Source organism: Rhamphochromis sp. 'chilingali' (genome assembly GCF_963969265.1).
Source record: "Rhamphochromis sp. 'chilingali' genome assembly, chromosome: 5".
Taxonomy (NCBI): Eukaryota; Metazoa; Chordata; class Actinopteri; order Cichliformes; family Cichlidae; genus Rhamphochromis; species Rhamphochromis sp. 'chilingali'.
In genome coordinates this window covers 29,123,940-29,145,104 of record NC_137932.1, presented here as the reverse complement: position 1 = coordinate 29,145,104, position 21,165 = coordinate 29,123,940, and the positions used below count along the sequence as shown (strand labels likewise).

General features: G+C 41.0%; 1 protein-coding gene and 1 long non-coding RNA gene across 5 annotated transcripts in view; one reads left to right on the top strand and one right to left on the bottom strand.

Moving 5' to 3' along the window:
• The window catches only part of ubr7 (ubiquitin protein ligase E3 component n-recognin 7), a 30,559-nt gene extending 20,190 nt beyond the window's left edge, over window positions 1-10,369 (bottom strand). The window contains exons 1-6 of one of the 4 annotated variants that reach the window (XM_080883475.1): window positions 10,252-10,369; window positions 9,531-9,667; window positions 6,428-6,608; window positions 1,545-1,678; window positions 1,368-1,428; window positions 998-1,093 (exon numbers count right to left, since the gene is read on the bottom strand). In XM_080883475.1, coding sequence (XP_080739601.1) covers window positions 998-1,093; window positions 1,368-1,428; window positions 1,545-1,678; window positions 6,428-6,544 — 408 coding nt within the window. In that variant the 5' untranslated portion in view covers window positions 6,545-6,608; window positions 9,531-9,667; window positions 10,252-10,369. The remainder of the gene's footprint in view (window positions 1-997; window positions 1,094-1,367; window positions 1,429-1,544; window positions 1,679-6,427; window positions 6,609-9,530; window positions 9,668-10,251) is intronic. The other 3 variants (XM_080883476.1, XM_080883474.1, XM_080883477.1) reach the window with 3 other exon arrangements.
• Window positions 10,319-21,147, top strand: LOC308397538. Its single transcript, XR_013971801.1, has 2 exons — window positions 10,319-10,460; window positions 20,740-21,147. It is a non-coding gene; the product is annotated as an uncharacterized lncRNA (long non-coding RNA).
• The last annotated feature ends 18 nt before the right edge of the window (window positions 21,148-21,165 follow it).

The following is a 21,165-nucleotide window of genomic DNA, read 5'->3' as shown; positions in this document are numbered from 1 at the left end:
ATGAACAAGAACATTATAATAAAATTATATATTTTATAACCAACTTTGTTCCACTGATATGATGAGAGTTGCCCAAACTGATTAAAATGACCCTTTTTTCCCCATCCTGTTTTTATAAATAAATATGAGTCAGCACTGACACATGTTCAAATTCCTTTGTCTGCTGGACTGAAATAGCAGCTCTGCTCTCTATTTATCCTTTACCATAGTGAATCATTTGAGGGATTCATTGATGATGGCTGTTTCTACTCACACACATGCGTAACTCAAGAGTCGGCATAGCCAGTTGTTAATTGACTCTGATCAAGTTCTGAAAATGAAACTCAGAATGTATTTTTAAACTCAGAGTTTGCCGAACCTGCTTCCTGGAACAGGCCCAGATCAGTAAAGTACTGATTTGTTTTACTGTCTGAGGATGGGTTAAGGTTTTGTGAAGGACATCATCAGGGTGAAGTTTATCACCAGACATTATTCTCTCATTCTCCACCGAGGCACTTCCTTCTTCTTTATGTCATTAACAGTCTTTATTTCTAAATTTCTAAAGGCCTTTAAAACCGACTGCGCTGAGAAAAAAAAAAATGACAAAAATAATTTTTTGGATTTGAATTTCTCATGTGACACATGTACACACTTAAGGTGTTGCGTTTTTTGGAAAAGTTTTCCCTTTAAAAGAATGGACTATGAAAGAAATGAAGTGGACATGAAGCATGGTTTATCTGAATTTCAGGAGCAGACAGCAACACTTCTAGTTTGATCCAGCTATAATAGCAGTGGTTTCCAAATAGTCTGATTGGTCAGAACCATTTATTTACATAAAAAAAAGAGGGTAAAAAAAAAAAAAGTACGAGTCCAAACAATATTTTCAACAAGCAAAATATTCACATGGATTTGCGTTTGGTGTGCAAAAGCCTTAGGTCACTGAAACGTGCTCATACTGGGTTATAGATCTGTGTATAAGGGTCAGTAGTGGTCTGATTTCTCAGGTGAGAGAGGTTACCTGATCCTCTGGGTCCGGGTACGGTCGGCCGCAGGTGCAGTAAACTCCAAAGAAATTCTGACTGTATTTATTCAGACTGTTTACCTCATCTTTGTCCTGGAAACACACACACACACACACACACACACACACACACACACACACACACACACACACACACACACACACACACACACACACACACACACACACACACACACACACACACACACACACACACACACACACACACACACACACACACACACAGAATCAGACACGCTCCCAACCAAGTGATCAGCATCAGTTATCATGGTGATCTGTCAGGTAAACACAAATGTCTGTGCTCTGAGGTACCTCCTGCTAGTGACTCAGGTCAACGAGGACTCACCGGATGGAGTTTACACTGCAGCTCCGAGAACTTCCCGTTTCCACAGTCACAGCGGAAGTTCCTGCACCAGAATAAGAGACAGTTGTATTGACCACCTCACCGTGTGAACTGATAACTGCAGAAACTGACCAGTAGTTTCTGGTCAGTCACTAACTTATCAATAAAAGCATTGATCACCTCTTAGTGTACAGTTCAAAGAGGTCATGACCTTCGTGACATTTGTAGGAGCACGCCAAACAGATGCCGGCCGCCTCGCTGCCCTTTGGCGTGCAGGTGTTACAGGCATACAGAGCCTGCCGCTTCACATAGCCCTGAGAGAGAGAGAGAGAGATGTCTGGTCACATGAGGTCTGCACTACAAGGAAGGATTTATTCCAGTCCAGGTAACTTCAGAGATAACCCTGAATCTTCTGTACTATAAAGATGGTTCACTTATTCTTAAGTTGAACCAACTTTTACTTTTTTCTTTTTTTTTAAATTTACGTATTTACAGATGCTAATTTACAGATTAGAGATTAACAGCTATGACATCACCACTTACTGACCGATTGGATCTCTGGAAAATAGCATCACTATTGCTAGAAGATTCCTAAGCTTTTTATATATTATGTAACGTCCATCCATCCATCTTCATCCGCTTTGTCCGGGGCCGGGTCGCGGGGGCAGCAGCCTAAGCAAAGAGGCCCAGACCTCCCTCTCCCCAGCCACCTCCTCCAGCTTATCCGGGGGAATACCAAGGCGTTCCCAGGCCAGCCGAGAGATATAATCTCTCCAGCGTGTCCTGGGTCTGCCCCGGGGCCTCCTCCCGGTGGGACATGCCTGGAACACCTCACCCAGGAGGCACCCAGGGGGCATCCTTGTCAGATGCCCGAACCACCTCAGCTGGCTCCTTTCGATGTGGAGCAGCAGCTGCTCTACTCTGAGCCCCTCCCGGATGGCCGAACTTCTCACCCTATCTCTAAGGGAGAGGCCAGCCACCCTTCGGAGGAAGCTCATTTCTGCCGCTTGTATCCGCGATCTCGTTCTTTCGGTCACTACCCACAGCTCGTGGCCATAGATGAGGGTAGGGACGTAGACCGACCGGTAAATTGAGAGCTTCGCTTTTACACTCAGCTCCCTCTTCACCACGACGGACCGGTGCAGCGTCCGCATTACTGCAGCTGCAGCCCCAATCCGTCTGTCGATCTCCGGCTCCCTTCTCCCATCACTCGCGAACAAGACCCCGAGATACTTGAACTCCTCCACTTGTGGCAGGAACTCATCCCCGACCCAGAGTGGGCACTCCACCCTTTTCCGGCTGAGAACCATGGCCTCAGATTTGGAGGTGCTGATCCTCATTCCCGCTGCTTCACACTCGGCTGCGAACCGTTCCAGTGCGAGCTGGAGGCCTTCACCCGATGAGGCCAACAGAACCACATCATCTGCAAAAATCAGAGATGAGATTCTGAGGCCACCAAAGCGAAAGCCCTCCGCCACTTGGCTGCGCCTAGAAATCCTGTCCATAAAAATTATGAACAGAACCGGAGACAAAGGGCAGCCCTGGCGAAGCCCATCACCCACCGGGAACGAGTCCGACTTATTGCCGGCAATGCGAACCAAGCTCTTGCAACGGTTGTATAGGGATCGAATGGCCCGTAGCAATGGGCCAGACACCCCATATTCCCGCAACACCTCCCACAGGACACCCCGAGGGACACGGTCGAATGCCTTCTCCAAGTCCACAAAACACATGTAGACTGGTTGGGCAAACTCCCATGCACCCTCAAGTATCCTGGAGAGGATAAAGAGCTGGTCCAGTGTTCCGCGACCAGGACGAAAACCGCATTGTTCCTCCTGTATCCGAGGTTCGACTAACGGACGAACTCTCCTTTCCAGCACCCTGGCATAGACTTTCCCAGGGAGGCTGAGGAGTATGATCCCCCTGTAGTTGGAACACACCCTCCGGTCCCCTTTCTTAAAGATGGGGACCACCACCCCGGTCTGCCAGTCCACAGGTACTGCCCCTGATCTCCACGCAACATTGCAGAGGCGTGTCAACCAGGACAGCCCTACAACGTCCAGAGCCTTCAGGAACTCGGGGCGGACCTCATCAACACCAGGGGCTCTGCCACCAAGGAGTTGTTTAACTGCCTCAGTGACCTCGCCCCCGGAAATTGGCGGGTCATTCCCCTCATCCCCAGACTCTGCTTCCTCCTCGGAAGACGTGTCAGTGGGATTAAGGAGGTCCTCGAAGTATTCCTTCCACCGCCTGACAATTTTCTCAGTCGACGTCAGCAGCGCTCCGCCAGCACTATACACAGTGCAGGTAGAGCAACGCTTTCCCCTCCTGAGACGTCTGACGGTTTGCCAGAATCTCTTCGAGGCAGTCCGAAAGTCTTTTTCCATGGCCTCTCCGAACTCCTCCCACACCCGAGTTTTTGCTTCAGCCACTGCCCGAGCCGCATTCCGCTTGGCCTGTTGATACCTGTCGGCTGCCTCCGGACGTATTATGTAACGTCTTTGTGTTTTTCTAATGAGCATCAGTAAATAGATAATAAATAATAGATGGAACTCTATTTTTTATTTTAATTTTCTCTGTTAGCAGCAAACAATTTTCGAACAGTTTCATTGTTCATTAATTAATTAATATCTGATCCTAAAACAGAACACCTACACTGTACCTGCTGACTTCAAATCAGATCTGTACACAGGCTATGTTTGAATTCTATTTAACCTTTACCCTCTTCAAAAGTTGATTCTGTTCATCTGGACGCTACGTCCAGATGAACAGAATCAACTTTTGGAGATTTACTTACCTGGATGATTGAGAATGCATCAAACCTTTACCCTCAAACCCATAATCAGCAGTAGATGATAGACTGACCCTATCATCGATCATTTTTACAAGAGAGATTTATTTATTTATTTGCCCAAGAGTAAGTGTGACAAAGTGGGTGAGAAGACCATTTGTCTATATTCTTAGTCAACATTATTGTTTTGATTTAACCATATTTCATATATAGTCTGCAATAGGCAAACATCTACTATCCCGGGTTTGTTTATGTTTTGCACTTTTACAGATTATATAATATAACATCTTGGTTTAAATCAATTCCTACAAGTTTGTTAAGTTAACATGTTCTTTATTTCAACTGTTAATTTGTATTGTTTAGAACTTACCTTACCTACCTGTCTTCCAGAAACAAAAGGAGGAAATGTAGTTTTAATTCCTCCTTTATACCTTCTGGGTTCATCTGAGGTCACAGGAAGAGACCAAGTGCAGACGGGGAAGAACTCTTATAATTTAATAAAGTTGATTTTAGAGGGTTTATGAAGAAATAGATTTATTGTTGTAATATGTATTGATTACACCACTGAGTTCATGTTGCCAGTAAAGAGGAGTAGTAGAGGTTTGAATATAATCATGTTGATCTTATCTACCTACTGAATGGAATAGTCCAGAGGACAAATTGTTTGGTTATGTGGAGTATTTAAGCAGAAGAACTCAGGTGTTTCAAAAGAAAGGTTCAGGTCAGTGTAGCTGTGTGCAGTTTGACCTTAATTTCCATTGATTTAAGTTCAGTTATGTTTATTTGAACTGAGTTAATTATAGAGTTGAGTTTCTTATTTGTTTCTTTGTAAATATTGTTTGGGTCACAAAATGGTGAATAAATCACTTGCTACACTGGACAGCATCATCTCCTGCACTTCTTTGACCGCTTAAGTCGAGTCCTCCCACAGTAAGTTTGCTAATAATATTGGTTGAAGCTAAGAGAAGCAGTTAACTGAAAAATAATAGCTGTTTTTAACAGCACCCTCTTCCAGCTGCGCCAAAATGCAACAATTCATTTACTGAAACTCATAACAGAAAGAAAGAAAGGCAAGTAGCCTATGTTCAGAAAAAAGCCCCAAACACTTTATTTACATAAAAAAACAAAAAAACAAAAAAAAAAAAACAGTGATGGGGAGGGAAACAAGGAGAAACTATAACCATGTTTACAGGTTATTTAATAGTCGAGGCGTCGTTTGAAGCTTGGCAATATCCTGAAAGACGCAGGAATAAGTAGTAGGATTTAAGAGTGTAATAACGGACAGAAGATGGCAGCAGTCCATCTACAAGGATGCCAGCTGCCATTAAACGCCAAAGAAGAAGAAGAAGCAGCAGTCTTCGGTATCGTATGTCCAAATTCCGGTATTTGTGTCCAAATTCAGGGGCCACATCCTTCGGAGGTAGCACTTATAGAGGCTGACAGACCACGTGACTTTCGCGCATTGCATGCCGGGAACTCGTGGCAAAACAATCCAAGTACCGCATCAAATGCAAGCATTTGCAGCACCGCGAAACGTTCATTCTCCGGTTCCAATACATTCTTGCTTTTTCTTTGGCCCCCAAAAAGGTATGTACAAAACGAAGGAGAACAATGCCGGTCCGTACAAAGACAGACTTGATGAAAAGTCAAAAAAAGATACGAGGAAAAAAATCAAAGGAGTGAAAGGGTTAGACCCTTATGAGCACACAGAGTGGACAAAAGACGTTAGCGTGCTGCCCAACTTTCACCATGCTCAGATTTATAATTATACAGTTCTTGGAGTGAGTGCATACACTCATGAAGTTTTTAGTAACTTCAGGTCACTGCAACAAGCCCAGGTACAGTTTACCGAAGGATGGGTACAGGACCTTGAAATGCACCGTGTAGAACGAAAGACCATCGTACATATCATAAGTTTACCAGTCTCACAAATCGTCTTCATAAATACACATTTGTTAACAGTTTATTAATAGGACCTTTGAGCCCAACGGTAATTAATTAGTAGTGGAAATAATTTCTGGTATACGTTACGGAAATGTAGCAGTGACAATAATATTGTATACTGTAATGCAGTGACTAGTTGATTATCAAAATAATCATTTGTGGCAGCCCTACTGTGAATGATTATATTGCACCACCCAGCAAAAAGTCTCCGCAAATATATCACCTATTGGACTGAAGATTGTCGGCTGGAAAATTTTTACATATGCCCAACCTTAGTGGAGATAGGTTTATCAGTCTGTGGGGATGTTTTGCCAGACGTTTTACTCACCTGAGGATAGGAGCAGTGGTCAGAGTCACTTCCTGCCAGCACAGCTGAAGCTTCTTCCTCTAGCTCCTCATCTTCCTCCAGAACATCAACCAGAGACACCGTCTGTTCCTCACACATCCTCCTCTGCTCAGGTACACAAATAGGTCACCATGGTGAGGGGCAGAGCAGTAAGAATTACTGGCTAGACACAGATCAATATACAGTCAGTAATATATCCACAAACACAACTAGCTGAAAGTCAGTGAATGCTGCTTGGTTTGCAGTCCTGAATGTCACGGCACAAGCAGGATTCACTGCACTGTTAATGTTAGCTATGTTATATTGCTGCCTCTGTACGTAGTCAGCGAAGTGCGCGTACTACGAAGCGTACGGTGTTCCAGATCTACTGGCGTTTAGATCAACTGGCGTTGGTCGAACAGATGTGTGGCAGTCTTGCGTTTCAGGAGCTGCTACCGACAAACCAGCAAAAAAAAACGCCAAATGTGTCACCTGTGAGGTTATCTCAAACACACTCCGTCAGTCTTGATGCTGTTGAACAACAAAATGTTTAAAAATGTGGCGAGTTTACCTGGTGATATCCTCACGCGCGACGCGATCGCGAAAACAGCAAACAAGTAACACCACGCCGATGTTGTTCACAGGACAGCAAGAGTAAACGATCGGGAGACTCTTGTCGTCATTATCGTTCTCCTGGCACGGTTTATTTCTCCGAATTCAGCGTTTTTGCTTCATAACTACAGCGTGCAGTTTACTTTGTGCACTAACATGGAGTCGAGTCAACCAGCGCCACCTCTGGCCAAGTGCCACAGCCTACAGCCAGATCAACTGGTGACACACATCTGCAGCACGTTTGAATTCGTGTCATGCACATTTGTACCTTTCAATTGTGTCCGTTTGTGCGTCATGCAAATAAACCTTTGAAATTAATGAAATGATATCATGTATTTATTATCAGCCTACATTTGTACAAAATGCCAAATGACATACACAGTCATAAGAATCACCATCCTGATATCAATACTTTTGCCCATAAGAAAAATGTGGTGAACAAATATATGACACACTAACATTTCACCAGTGTTGTAACATCACATGTCGTTAGCATAGTCTGCCTGTGTCTTCCCTCTGCAAACGAACATGTAAGAGTTGGTTGTGATATACAGTCTGCATAAGTGTGGTCAATCTAATAAACATTTGTAAGGAGATGGCAGTTACTGTGAATGTACAGCAGGTGATTAGTAATAAACAGTCAGACAATGACTCTGACAATCTCATTCAGTCTTGCAGAATGAATGCACCTTCTGTGGAAAGTGGTACCACACAGTGTGTGTGGACTTCCCCTGTGCAGAAGGCGACTACAAATGTTGTGGGTGCTAAATAAACAGAAAAAAATGATCCCTGTTGTCTTTGCTTACTGATTGTTTTCAGTGTTGACAATCCACATTGCTGGCATTGCATCTTTCAACATGTTTGTTGGTAGATTTGGATGTACCAGGGGTTAGTGCAGCCACTCAGCCTCTACTCAATGTGATCATAGCAGCAGGTGCAGATGTGTCACAAGTTAATCTAGTAGTAGGCTATGGCAGTAGTGGACTGAGCTCCATTTGAAACTGCTCCAGCTGCTGTGTGATAGTGGATCTGCTACAAATTGAAGATCATAAGCAAGTTTTGGAAATTAACCCTTGTATTATGTTGAAGAACAAACAATTGACATTGATTTTATTGCGGGTCACTTAGATCCGTACTGTGTAAATCCACTCAGAATTATCCAAAAACTGCAATAAAACAATAGCAACTTTATTTCCCATCAGATAAACATGTAGAACACAGACATACAACATAACTATTTTAGGAACAATTTGGTTTTTCGTTCTTACAAACACGTATTTTGAACTTGCCCAACGTTCTCAGTTTTTCAATGCTCAACATTTTCGATTTTGTCCACATGATGGACAGAATGTAACTGTGTGCTTTCTGCAGATGTACTTCTTGCATTTCTCACAAAAAGTGCTTGTTTTAAAACAGGAATCTTCCCAACTAAGATTTAAAACAAAAGATTTCTACGTCTCCTCCAGTCTCACAAACAGATGACAAACCAAGCGACACACCTGAGTCACTGACTTTATATATAACTACCAACTCTCCAGCCATGTTGATGAATTGCGTATATTGGCTGGAAATATTAATTTCCAGGGAAAGGACACAGGCAGACGATGCTTACATGATGTGATGTGACAACACTAATGAAATATTGATGTGTCATATTTGTCCAAGGTGTATTTCATTGTTATGGGAAAAGAGAATATCAAAATCATGATGACCAATTGGAGTGGTGATTTCTATGACTTTGTGTATATAATTTGGAATTTTGTACAAATGTAGGCCAATAAGGAATATATGATATCATTTCATTCATTTCAAAGGTTTATTTGCATGACGCACAAACAGACACAATTGAAAGGTACAAATGTGTTGTGCAAGAAACGAAATCAAACGTGGTGCAGATGTGTGTCACAGGTTGATCTGGCTGTAGGCTGTGGCACTTGGCCAGAGGTGGCGCTGGTTGACTCGACTCCATGTTAGTGCACAAAGTAAACTGCTCGCTTTAGTTGTGAAGCAAAAACGCTGAAACCGGAGAAATAAAACGTGCGAGGGGAACGATAACGACGACAAGAGTCTCCCGATCGTTTACTCTTGCTGTCCTGTGAACAACATCGGCGTGGTATTAATTGTTTGCCGTTTTCGCGATCGTGTCGCGAATGAGGATATCACCAGATAAACTCGCCACATTTTTAAACATTTTGTTGTTCAACAGCATCAAGACTGACGGAGTGTGTTTGAGATAACCTCACAAGTGTCACAGGTGACACATTTGGCGTTTTTTTGCTGGTTTGTCGGTAGCAGCTCCTGAAACGCAAGACTGCCACACATCTGTTCGACCAACGCCAGTTGATCTAAACGCCAGTAGATCTGGAACACCGGCGACAATCAATAAGCATGTTAACGGTTAGCGCCAGTTAGCACCAGCCCGCATCCTCGGTAAATACGAACGGGCAGCGTGCTTAATGCTAAGGCTGCTCGCTCTGAGAACAAAAACACTCACCGATCTAGGGTCAGATTGCTCCGCTTGACTGTGAACTAGTCGATGAAGCACCAAGAATAAATAATCAAGTCCGATGTTCTGATGTGTGTCATCGAGCTGCTAGCTACCATTAACCAATGACAACTTCCGGTTCACTTCTTCAGATCGTATTTGGCGGGACGGTGAGGCGAGACGTCACCGGAACAAAAACACAAATAAAATTAGTAAACAGGTCAAGCTCCACTGTACGGAAGCGTATGCTGCCACCCAGGCAAAAGAAAAATACAAGTGTATCACGTTATAACGTGAAAGGTTTATTGTTCTAACAAGATACTTTTCCTGTTTGTACAATATACTATCATGTTTGTACAATATACTTTTCACGTTTGAACAACATAATATCACGTTATTACAATATACATAATTATCACGTTCGTAAAATATAGGATCACGTTCGTACAATATAAATATTATATACTGAGTCTGAATATTAATAAAGTTTATAATAATTACCTGATAAATAAAATAAAAAATAAGCTAAGCGCTGTGTCGCGTTCACGTGTTTAACGAATGTCCTCCTACAACTGATTAAAGCGCAGCTTTCATTCCAAACATGACTCATCAGCAAAGTTTGACCCCTGAAACTTTAAAGCCCGTTATTGTAAACTATTACTCAGTTCCGGTGTGTAGATCAGAGTTCCACATGACGAGGATTTTTTGATAAATAAATCATAAAGCGAACCTGAAAGTAGTAGATGTCCGCGATGACGTCATCGAGGAAGATGGCGTCGCTGCGGACAGAGCTGAGACTCAGAGATGGGCAGAGGCAGACGGTCAGCGTGCAGGTAGAAACAGACCTTAGCTCTTTGATACGCGGAATCTCCGAGCTGAACCAGAACGTGTCGCAGCTGCTCAGCGAGCTTGTTGAGCGTGAAAAAGTATGCGCACAAGGTGAGCTACAAAAAACTACCTGTGAACAGGCGTAACAGAAAGATAGCTAGATGTGCTGAACGAGCTTCTAGGCCTCTGTTTTATTACCTGCTAAACAAATCTAGCAGAGGGTATCAAAGGCACTGAGCCTGACTCGGAGTGATGCCGTGAGTACTTAGAGCAGGGGTGGGGAACTCCAGGCTTCAATTCCCCGTGAAGCGGGAGTAATGAAATACATGTACCGGGGTTACATATTTAACATACAAAATATGAGTAACTGTATTCCGTTGCAGTTTAAATAGGTGGTAATCAGAATACAGTTGCTTTGTTGGAATAAATGGAATACACGGCGGTCATTTCCTGTTTCATATGTTAGGCTATCCCCTCTCCTTCCCCAATTTTGGTGATTAATGTGGTCGGGCGTAAGTTTAGCTTAGTTGGGTGAGCATGTAGTAGTGGTGGGTAGAACTTTGTGCCACCAGAAACTGAATTTGAATAAGTTAAATTCGAATTTGAATTGCTCAGATTGAATCTGAATTGTAACTTGAATAAATGCTTTTTAAAACTAAATTTGAATTAGCCTAATTTGAAATTTAATATATTGGTTTGAAAATGATTGTCACTAAATTGAAATTGAATTTTATATTTAGAAAATGAATTCATTTGCTTTGAAACTGTATTTTATCCTTTAAAAATGTAGCTTTCAAATAATTTCAGTTTCACTTCTCACCATTCAGTTTCATTTCTAAAATTCAATTTTAGTTCCAAAATTCAGTTTTTTTGGGACTTACATCTGGTTCCGGTGTTGTGCCAAAAACTGATTGCTCGTATTTAAACTGCTAAAGCTGCAATCAGTTTTTGGCAGTGACTTTTGTATATATTTTATTTATGCAGTTAAAAGAATGTCTCGTTGACATTAAAAATGTCTTTTGTGAGAGTAAACTGGCCAAGAAGAAAGCAGAAATTGCAACAAATATTACAATCATTCTGTAAATATATTTTAAGTGGACAAAAAGGACCGGATTGGTTATAATGTAAGTACAATAACAGAGTTATAAAGATAGTTGAAAAACAGGTCATTTTTAAATTTTATATATAACCCCTTTGTAAACCATGTTCACCGAAGTCATCTTTACGTATGTTGGTAAATAATTAAAAAGACATAAAAACACATGGAAACATTAGAAATCAGTTTTTGGCAGGCGATCACTTTTTGACACAACACCTGTTCCAGAGCAATCGAGCACAGGTTAATAGAACTACGTTTTACCAGTGGACCGAACGTGTTACTGTCAGGAATCTATAGCATCTTGAGCTGGATTAAGACTTCAGAATTCATTTGTCTTTTTTTTCTTCTTTTTTCCTTTCCTTGATGATCCAGGTGTCTTGAACCTTTTCCAGAAAGCATCCAGACATGAATCGACTTGTCAGGGCAAAAAGATTCAACTGTTTCCCCATTAATGGAGACTTGCATGCAGTCATTCAGTGTTTCAGGGTGTAGAGATGTGTTTTCTTCACTCGGTTCATGCAAGAAAGTCCTCTCTCACAGATGGCTGTTGATGGACTAAGTGTCAGCATTAATTTCAACAGCAACAAGATATGAGAGAGGTGTTCTGGATTCTCAGAGAGGAGATCTCTGTACAAGCAATATACTTTGCTACCCCGGTGTTCTGCAAGCCACATTTTTAGATCCATCTGCTCTTGTGGAATTTTCTCTTTCTATTCTGCATCTAGCAAACAGGCAAAATGTGTGACAAGATAATCCACCTCTTCATCCCCATAATTCGCCAACTCTTTTCTAGGGTAGGGAAGAGTGGGAGGGTCAAAAACCTTGAAACTAGAGAGAGGTTTTTCCATGCAGATTTTTAAATCTGTTGTCCATGTACTTGACTGTGTTGTCAATAATCTTCTGAATCTCTGCACCAAAGGTGTCTCTGTCTGTGCCCTCACCTCTTCTAGTAGGTCGCTGACTTTTTGTTAGCTGAGTTCCACAGTAGCAAATGCTACCATCCTGGTTCGCTGTGAACTTTGTGTCCAAGGGTTTCTGATATTCTCCTGGTTTTGTTTTCAGGCTGAGTAAGCGTGATGTGGTGCTCTCAACTAACTGATTTGTTTAGGTGTAATGTTTAGGTTTTTGTTTTTTGTTTTTTTTTGTTTTTTTTGGGGGGGGGGGGGTGTTAGGTTTTCATGCTGAAAATCAGTACAGCACTTGGATAAGATGGTACTGTAGTCCAACATGAAATGCAGGAATGCAGAATGCAGAAACAAATTTCTCAGTCTTCATTTTCTGCACCACCCCCTTAGCCTTGGCTGCATCCTCGGCTTTGACATCACTTCCTTCTGCCATGTTCTCCATATGAACAACAGTGGGAGTGTAATTTTTTTTCCACAGCCTTCAGGCATCTCAGCCAGCTTGGAACCCACTGTGTGCTCTTCAGGCCATTGAAATGTGGCAGCTTCTCATTTAGCAGTTCACTTATTTCTGTCAGCTCTCTTCGCTTCTTTGGGGAATAGTAGTACACCTTTAAGATGGTTTTCAGTGTAACTTCAAATTTTACCAGACAGTCACAGCTTTTCACGCTACCCAGCACAGCTAGCTCTAGTTTGTGTGCCACACAGTGGATTGTTATGATGTGGGGTATCCTCTGTTTCAGTCTCCCAGCTACTCCTGTTTTCTCACCCATCATCACTGCAGCACCATCAACATTTGCACACACTATTTTCTTTTTCCACGTGTCTTCTGTGATACCCATGGTGTTCACTGCTTCTCAATAGCCTCTAAAATACCTGCAGCATTTGTACTCTTGACTGGCTGAAATTTGATCATGTATGTAGCTATGTCACTATTATCTCTCACATACCTGACATGAACCAACTCCTGTTCTATTATACCAGTGTCTGTACTGCCATCTGCAAGAATGGATAAGAACCTGCTTTCTTGAATTTCCTTTTTATTCTAGTCTCTTGAAGTTTGTGCTACTGCTCCAATAAACTCTCTGCAAGCATGGTCATTGTGGAACCAAGATCTAGGCCATTTGCTATTTGAAGTTTGCAAAGACTGCTAAATTTTGCCAATGGTAGTTCACTCTTTACCACATAGTACGCAGTTCTAAACAGCTTTTTCAGGACTTCTTGTTGTGCTTGGTTTATTTTTAGCATGTTTTTTGCAATGGGTGTTTGTTCTGGGAAAGATGCTGCAGACTGAGCACCAATGCATTTCTTGTGATGCAGAAATTTCTCATGGGTTCTGATGGGGTCTTTCCTAAAATTACTGGTCCCAACACACCCGGCAGAACATCATGTTATTCACCTTGTCATATTCCAGCCACAGAAATTCTTTTGTCCATGAAACCAAAAAACTGCGCTTTCTTTTTGCCTCGTAGTCTGATTTGTCGTAACTTTTCCGCTTTGTGGTAGGCCTTTCTTTGCCTGTCCCTTCTTCATCCTGACCTGTCTTTTTTGGCTCAGCAGAACTAAAATACCTGCGTAAATCCATTTGTTTTTACACATTGTCAAGAAATATACTCTAAAACACTTCTTCAGTAAAGACTCAGAGAAGAGAAACACACAGAACTTCTTGCTAGCAAGGGCAGCCTCCAGAACTGAGACTCGCACTGAGAAACTGCCCCGGTCTTTATTTATACTTCAGTAAGCATTTGTTCCTTACATTGGAATGTGGAGGTGTACGTGTGTGTGTGGGGGGGGGTCCCATAAACGACTTCCCTTAACCTGCTGGTCTGGAAAATCCAACAGTTCATCCATATGTAAAGAAGGCACTTAAACTAAAACTGACATAGCTACGTTAATCCTACCGTAAAACAATAAGACAAGCTACGACCTCTCTCATGCTCCTATATGTGGGGGTGAACACCCTAGAATGTTACAGACCTCCTAGGATGAGACATTCTTTCAATATGCACAAAGTTCTACCCATAATGTAGTCATATATTGCTTGGCTGAGAGCGGGCCATGTTCGAGTAGTGTTTTTGTTTTTTTTTTTAAATTTTTTTACTCAATTTCTATCTGGGATTAATGCAGTTTCTCTGATTCTAATTGCTGGAAACCCAAACAAAACACGTAATTAGAGGCTGTAATGTAAGGGTCCTGTTAATGCTGGTGGCGTCATTTACATAATGGACCCAGAGCCAGCAGTCCACAGGCAGGAATGCATTTCCGACACCACTTCATAAGAAGAATGTAATGTGCGAAACTTCAGTATGTACTATTGCTGTGTGATTTTTATTACTATTAATGAAGGATACTCTCCACCGAGCTAACATTGTTAGCTGGTGTTAGGTGTGGTTAGTTCACTGCAGACTGTTAGGCCGTTTCTCGATACAGTGGTCCCTCGTATTTCGCGAAAGTTACATTCTAAAAATAACCTGAGACAGGTGAAATCCGTGAAGTAGCCAACTTCATTTTTTACAATTATTATAGATGTCTTAAGGCAGGGGTGTCAAACTCAAATACACAGTGGGCCAAAATTCAAAACTGGAACAAAGTCGTGGGCTAACATTAATATTTATTGAAAAAAAATCTTCCTCCAGATATAAGAATGAATCTTTTCTTATGGACTCATAATGGACTTATGGACTGTTTGCTTTTTTCTCTGGGCACACAAGGTCACAAACTTTGATCATTCGCCTTTTCACAAACTCTCCCTCATTGAAGGGCCGGGCTGATTTTGCGATCTCTGCTACCACAATAAAACTAGCCTTTACAGCAGCCTCACTTTGTGATATGGCTTTTTTGAACATAGTCTGTTTTCAAACAAAACTTCTTTTCATCTCTTCTGTTTTCCGACGCCTTTGAATCATGTCCAGGTTCAAGAACCTGGACATTGTCCAGGTTCTTGTCTTGGTGTGTCGTTTCATAGTGTCGTCTAATGTACTCCTTGGTTATAGCCACATTAGCTCCACATACAAGACAAATAGGTCAGTCTTTCACATAGGTAAACAGTAGGGGTGCAACGATACACAAAATTCACGGTTCGGTTCGATACTTTGGTGTCACGGTTCGATATTTTTTCGATACAAAAATTTTTTTCATGCCTTTTTAATTTGTCATTTATTAAAATTATAAATATATATTTTAACTCAAAAGTACAGTTTTTAAATTTAACCCTAACCCTTTTTGCGTGTTTTTTATTTTGACAGCGAATGCGCACCTGCGGACCACTTATGTGCAGCCCTGGTTATTTAGCTCGTCATATTGCAGCCACAGAAATTCTTTTGTCCATGAAACCATAAAGCTGCACTTTCTTTTTGCCTTATAGTCTGATTTGTCATAACTTCTCCGTTTTGTGGTAAGCTTTTCTGACCTGTCTTATTTGGCTCAGCAGAACTAAAATATATATCCTGCTGCTTTTACACACGCACTCACATAAGCTCAGAGATTCTCTGCGCGATCAACCTCTCACATGTTTAAGCTTGCTGCGGGAGATTTCACTTGTCATGTTTGCATAGTAAGCTAACGATTAATAAGACGATGTCAGAGGAATTGGTGCACAAATTATCATCACTCACAGATCAGTGCTGTCGCTCTCTATACACAGTTCGCACGATTGCAAAGTGAAAGCAAAAAAACAAGCGCAAATTCAAACGCGATTTCAATGTCACATATTGACAGTGGCTCACCGATGCCAATGACATAATTACCCAGCTACATTTCTGAAAGAATGCAAAAGCATTGACATATATTTTTCCTTCCTACAATAGGCCGACGGGCAGGGCAGAGATAGATTTTGGTAGCCCGACTGAAAAAAATCTCTAGCACCGGGACGTCGGGCTAGAGATATTGCGAGCCCTGTATCTGATTGAGGAATCACTCATCTTTGGAAAAGAGAGTTTATTACAGAGAAATGTCTCTTTCCAAAATAAAAGCTATACTATCCGCTTCTTCTGGGCTATATTCTCAGCAGCATAAGGAGAATCATGTGCTAACAGCTGTCTAAATGACTCGGCTAAAGTTAGTAGCATGCTTGCTGTTTTTGTCTTTGCACTAGGATGTAAATGTGCAGTCATATTCGTTGTGTTCCCACTAGTGCTTTCAGGTTAATCTCGTTGAAATGACCTTAACGCCACAACACGGCAAATCTCCGTTAATGAGCTACCGCCGATCGCCCCGTGCATGGGGCTAGACAGCCAACACATTAACGAGCTAACTGCGCTAACACACTAGTTCCCACCCATGTAATTGAGCATTGCATGGCACATCCAACATACTGTTTTACTTTAGTCCATGACTCGCTTACCTTCAGGGTCATACGTCACATGAAAACCAAAATAATTCCAAACGCCAGATCTGAATGAGGGTGGGGGAGGTCCATGTTGCAAGGAGAGCTTAACTTCTGTCTCGCTAGCTTGCCCTGCGCTCTTCCTTCTGACTATGCTGTCTGTGTTGAGCGCTCAGTGGATCTGCGCTCGACAGTGCAGCCTAGGCGGAGTAGTCGAACGCAGATTCACTGAGCGCTCAACACAGACAGCATTGTCAGAAGGAAAGTTGATAAAATAAATTACAAATGTTGTATTGTTCGATACATATGCGTACCGAACCGAAAGCACTGTATCGAACGGTTCAATATCGATACGAATATCGTTGCACCCCTAGTAAACAGATATTCTGTCTCCCACCTGTTCAGAAAGCTCCTGTTTTCTGCCTTTCTTTTTGCCATTTTGGGAGAGGTAGCACGGAAGTATTTGCACAGTTGCTATGGCTACAGTCAACATGTCTCAAGGCTTTTAAACCCCTCACTACACACTTTGTGAACATTTTCACACTTTTCTCTCTTGTTTAAACACTCTCAAAGTTCAAAGCTTCGTAGAAAAATAAGTCCAGTATTACAGAATGAAACCAAAGACCAAGCCCTGTTTTCAGGTCCAGAACATGGGAATAGAGCACCTGCGAGAGAATTCACCATTAATGAATCAATGTATGGAAGTGGAGGCAGTGGAAGCAAGAAGAATGAGTTGAGTAAAGTACTTATCTGACGTCTACCTGGATTATTGAGCATGCATCAAGATACTTATCTGACGGTTTTGTTTCGCTTAATAAGCCTTATAATTCAGTGGAGAGGGTGCGCCTCATGGTCCAAAAAATACGGCAACTTCTACCTTCCTTTAGAAGTCCAACTTTTTGTGCAGTGGTTTCTTCCCCTGCCTTTTGGGTGCTACGCAGGTGACTTTGCAAAATGTTTCCTCGACAAACACAATGCGCTGTTAACCCCCCCCCCCCCAAAAAAAAAAACATGCAAAATTGCATACAAAAAAAAGCCTCAAAACAGCGAGGCCGCGAAAAGTGAACAGAGTTATAGCAAGGGACCACTGTACTCAGGTACGCGAGTCCGGACTCACAAGGAAGCCCAAACTTCCCAAGAACGCAGCGTGATTGTTCTATGGCATTGTATGGCAATGTACATGATGGCATCACTGCTCTGGAGTTTTTACTGCCATTCCCTCTTAATTTAAGTTTGAGTAATATTTGCAATGGAAATTACACATGACATAAAAAAAAATTGCACACAATGTAGTAGATTTCTTTAAGAATTTTTTTTTTTTTTAATTATCTTAAGCACTTTGCAAAATTTGCTTTTAAATATCATCTGTTTCACAATGTCTAATAAGCTTCATACAGTTAACCACACTACATGACTAAAACACAAGCTTAATCTCCCTGAATAAACATAGTACACATGTATGCCTGAATAAAAACAAACAAGTGAGATGTTAGAACGCTTTTATTTTTATTTTAGTAAATATTCAAACTTAAAATAAACAGCTGGAGTTTGGAAGAGACTTGAATAAATATTTAAAATATAATCTGATCATTTTTGGAGCAGCCTTCAGGATCTCCACATATTAACATGCTTTTTTTAGACTTGATGGATAGCTTTAACAACCTGCTAGCTACAAATATTCATTTGCAATTCCACATGATTATTAACAGACAAAAAGAAAACATATTAATGATACAGAAATAGTTTTCTATACAAGATCACTGCAAAAAAGTGCAGCCTTACCTGATGTCCACCATACTGTTACTCATTTTATATTAAGATTTAAAAATCTAGTTGGTATTGCTATAGCAAGTAGCCTTCAGTAATAGTAATGTAACACAGCAATACTACATTCATGTAGCTGTAAAACCCATGACAATATATTAAGTATTCCAAAGTATTCAGAATACATTACTGTCATTGAGTAATTTAACAGATTATGTTACAAAATACATTTTGGGTAGGGGTGGGTTTTGATCATTGCTTTCTCGATTAAAATCGATTGTAGCTTGGATAACGTGATATCGATTCATTAAAATCCTGAATCGATTTTTAAATATACATTAATTTTGCCCGAAACGCCAGACTCTCAGTTTAAACCTCACAAAATTTCAACAACCACCAAACAGCTAAAACAGTAAATGAGGGCAGGTAAACAGATTCTGCACAAAGATGTAAACATGCACTGTCGGCTGCTGTTTTCTTTCCTTTTACATACTTCCGACAAGAAATACCAATTTCTGTGTTCAATAGGCTACTGAACTTTGTAAAAATTATGCAAAATTGCAATACGCTTAGCTGTGTCTCTAATAAAACCTCTGTAACTTTGCTCTGCTTCACTTCAGCAGTATCAGGTAATGTTCATAGGTTAATTAATGGTATTCTTTCATTTTTGATCTACTGCAGAATAGTTAAGGTCATCTGCTATAAAATCCCAGGCAAGGAAAATCGCCTTCATGTTTTTCTGTGTTTTATCCTCAGTTACTTTGACACAAAGGCATCTGCTGTGATGCTTACACCTTTGATAAAGTCTCACAAGTGTCAGCTTTCTTTTTATAGATATAAAAATATGGAAATGTACTGATACGTGATAAGAATTATAATATTTCTGATTGTCTGATGCAAAATTTCCCCAATTCAAATCAAATCGTGGATCGATTCAATTCAAGACCTTGTGAATCGGAATCGAATCAATTCTAGAAATCTGTGACGATACCCAGCCCTAATTTTCGGCCATGTATTCTGTAATGTGTAGTGGAATACATTTTAAAAATAACCTTCCTAACACTCCCTGCAGGTTTTCGACATCACCCTGGGTTAACACACCTGAATCACATGATTATTTCATTACCAGCCCTCTGGAGAACTTCAAGAGATTTTGAGTACCTCATACCTCCTATTCCAAATCTCTTTGCCTACCAATATAAAGGGAAGGTTAAATAGGAGAATTGCTAAGGACTTAAGATAAGAAAAGAGAAGAGAGACCCCTGAGAATTGGTAACTTCATACAATTGGAATGGCTTTACACTCATCTCTCATTAACGATATGACGTAAGATGTTTGCCATGTTGAAACTACAATGTGCTGGAGAAGGACTACAAAACACATCTTAGTTCATAACGTGTTCTAACCCTGTTGTTGAACAGACTGTTAAAATATCCTTCATTACAGAGGCTGGAGTTTTAAAGGAGGAGGAACATTTAGGGTCAGATTTACTGATGTCTGCGGAGCGCAAAGTCTTCTTTCTGTTAAAAATCTGCTGTATGTATTAAAGATGCTCATAGTCAGATTGTGATTGAAAGTTGTGAACAGTAGGATCTTTGGACTTGTGCATATGTATTTGTAAGCCTTTCACTTTCAACAGAAGAGTATTTAAACAAGTCACACAATTCTGAGCACATTGTTTACTGCAAATTGCACAACCTTAACACGGAAAAAATTGCCCTGCGAGACACTTCCAAAAATTGAAGCATCTCGCCATTTTCAGAGACAAACATTGAACCTGAGCTCACACTGGCTTATTTTGGTTAGCACTACAAAGGAGAGCCAACACTTCAGACAGTGGTGCTTAGACAACAACCTCATCCTGAACATCCACAATCTGATCCGGAGTTTGTGCTGATGATTAATGACACAAACACGGTTCTACGTACAGCTGGTTTGTTTTATTCTCAGAAGAAAAAAAAATACAAAAAAACAATGTTTAAAACATAATCGTACCAGTGCACACCTGAGCACTGACCTCTGCCTGTGTCCTTTTGTCAATGTTTGTTTTCACTTCATAAAGGTTTCATTTAAAATAAATAAATAAATATGAGCACTGATGAATGTCAGTGCTAAACACCTGTAGCACCTGTCTCACCTGATCAAACAATCAGAATCACTAACTGTGATATTGTCACTGAAGAACTATTGTTGGTGGATTGAGCGCTTTGATTGGTGAATTGGCAGGATGCTGGTTACTGCAGGTGTCTGATGCTCCAGGTTCAATGTAGAATCATCACCTGTCTGTTTCACCTGTCACAGATGAGGACGAAGAAGACAGCAGTGAAGAGGACGAGAAAGCTGAGGAAGAAGAGAACTGTGAAGTGCATCCTCCCTCAAAAAGATCACGAACCTGAAACACCTGAGAACACTTTCACATTGATTTTTCTTTTTTTAAATTGACGACACAATAAAGATGTCAAGGTAAACAGTGTTTCATGTGACTCATTAAATAGAGAAAAGTACCACATTTCGGAGGAATCCTGCTCACCGATTGGCTGTGAGGTTTTCAGTTAACCTTAACCTAAATAATGTATCAGGTAACCATGGCAACATCACTGCATTGTCAGTAAACAAATAACTAATGCAAATAAAGTGACTCACAGCCAAGCAACAAATCACAACACATTACTGATGTCACAACAGTAAAAAAAAAAAAAAAAAAAAAAACAGAGGGGAAAAAGACTG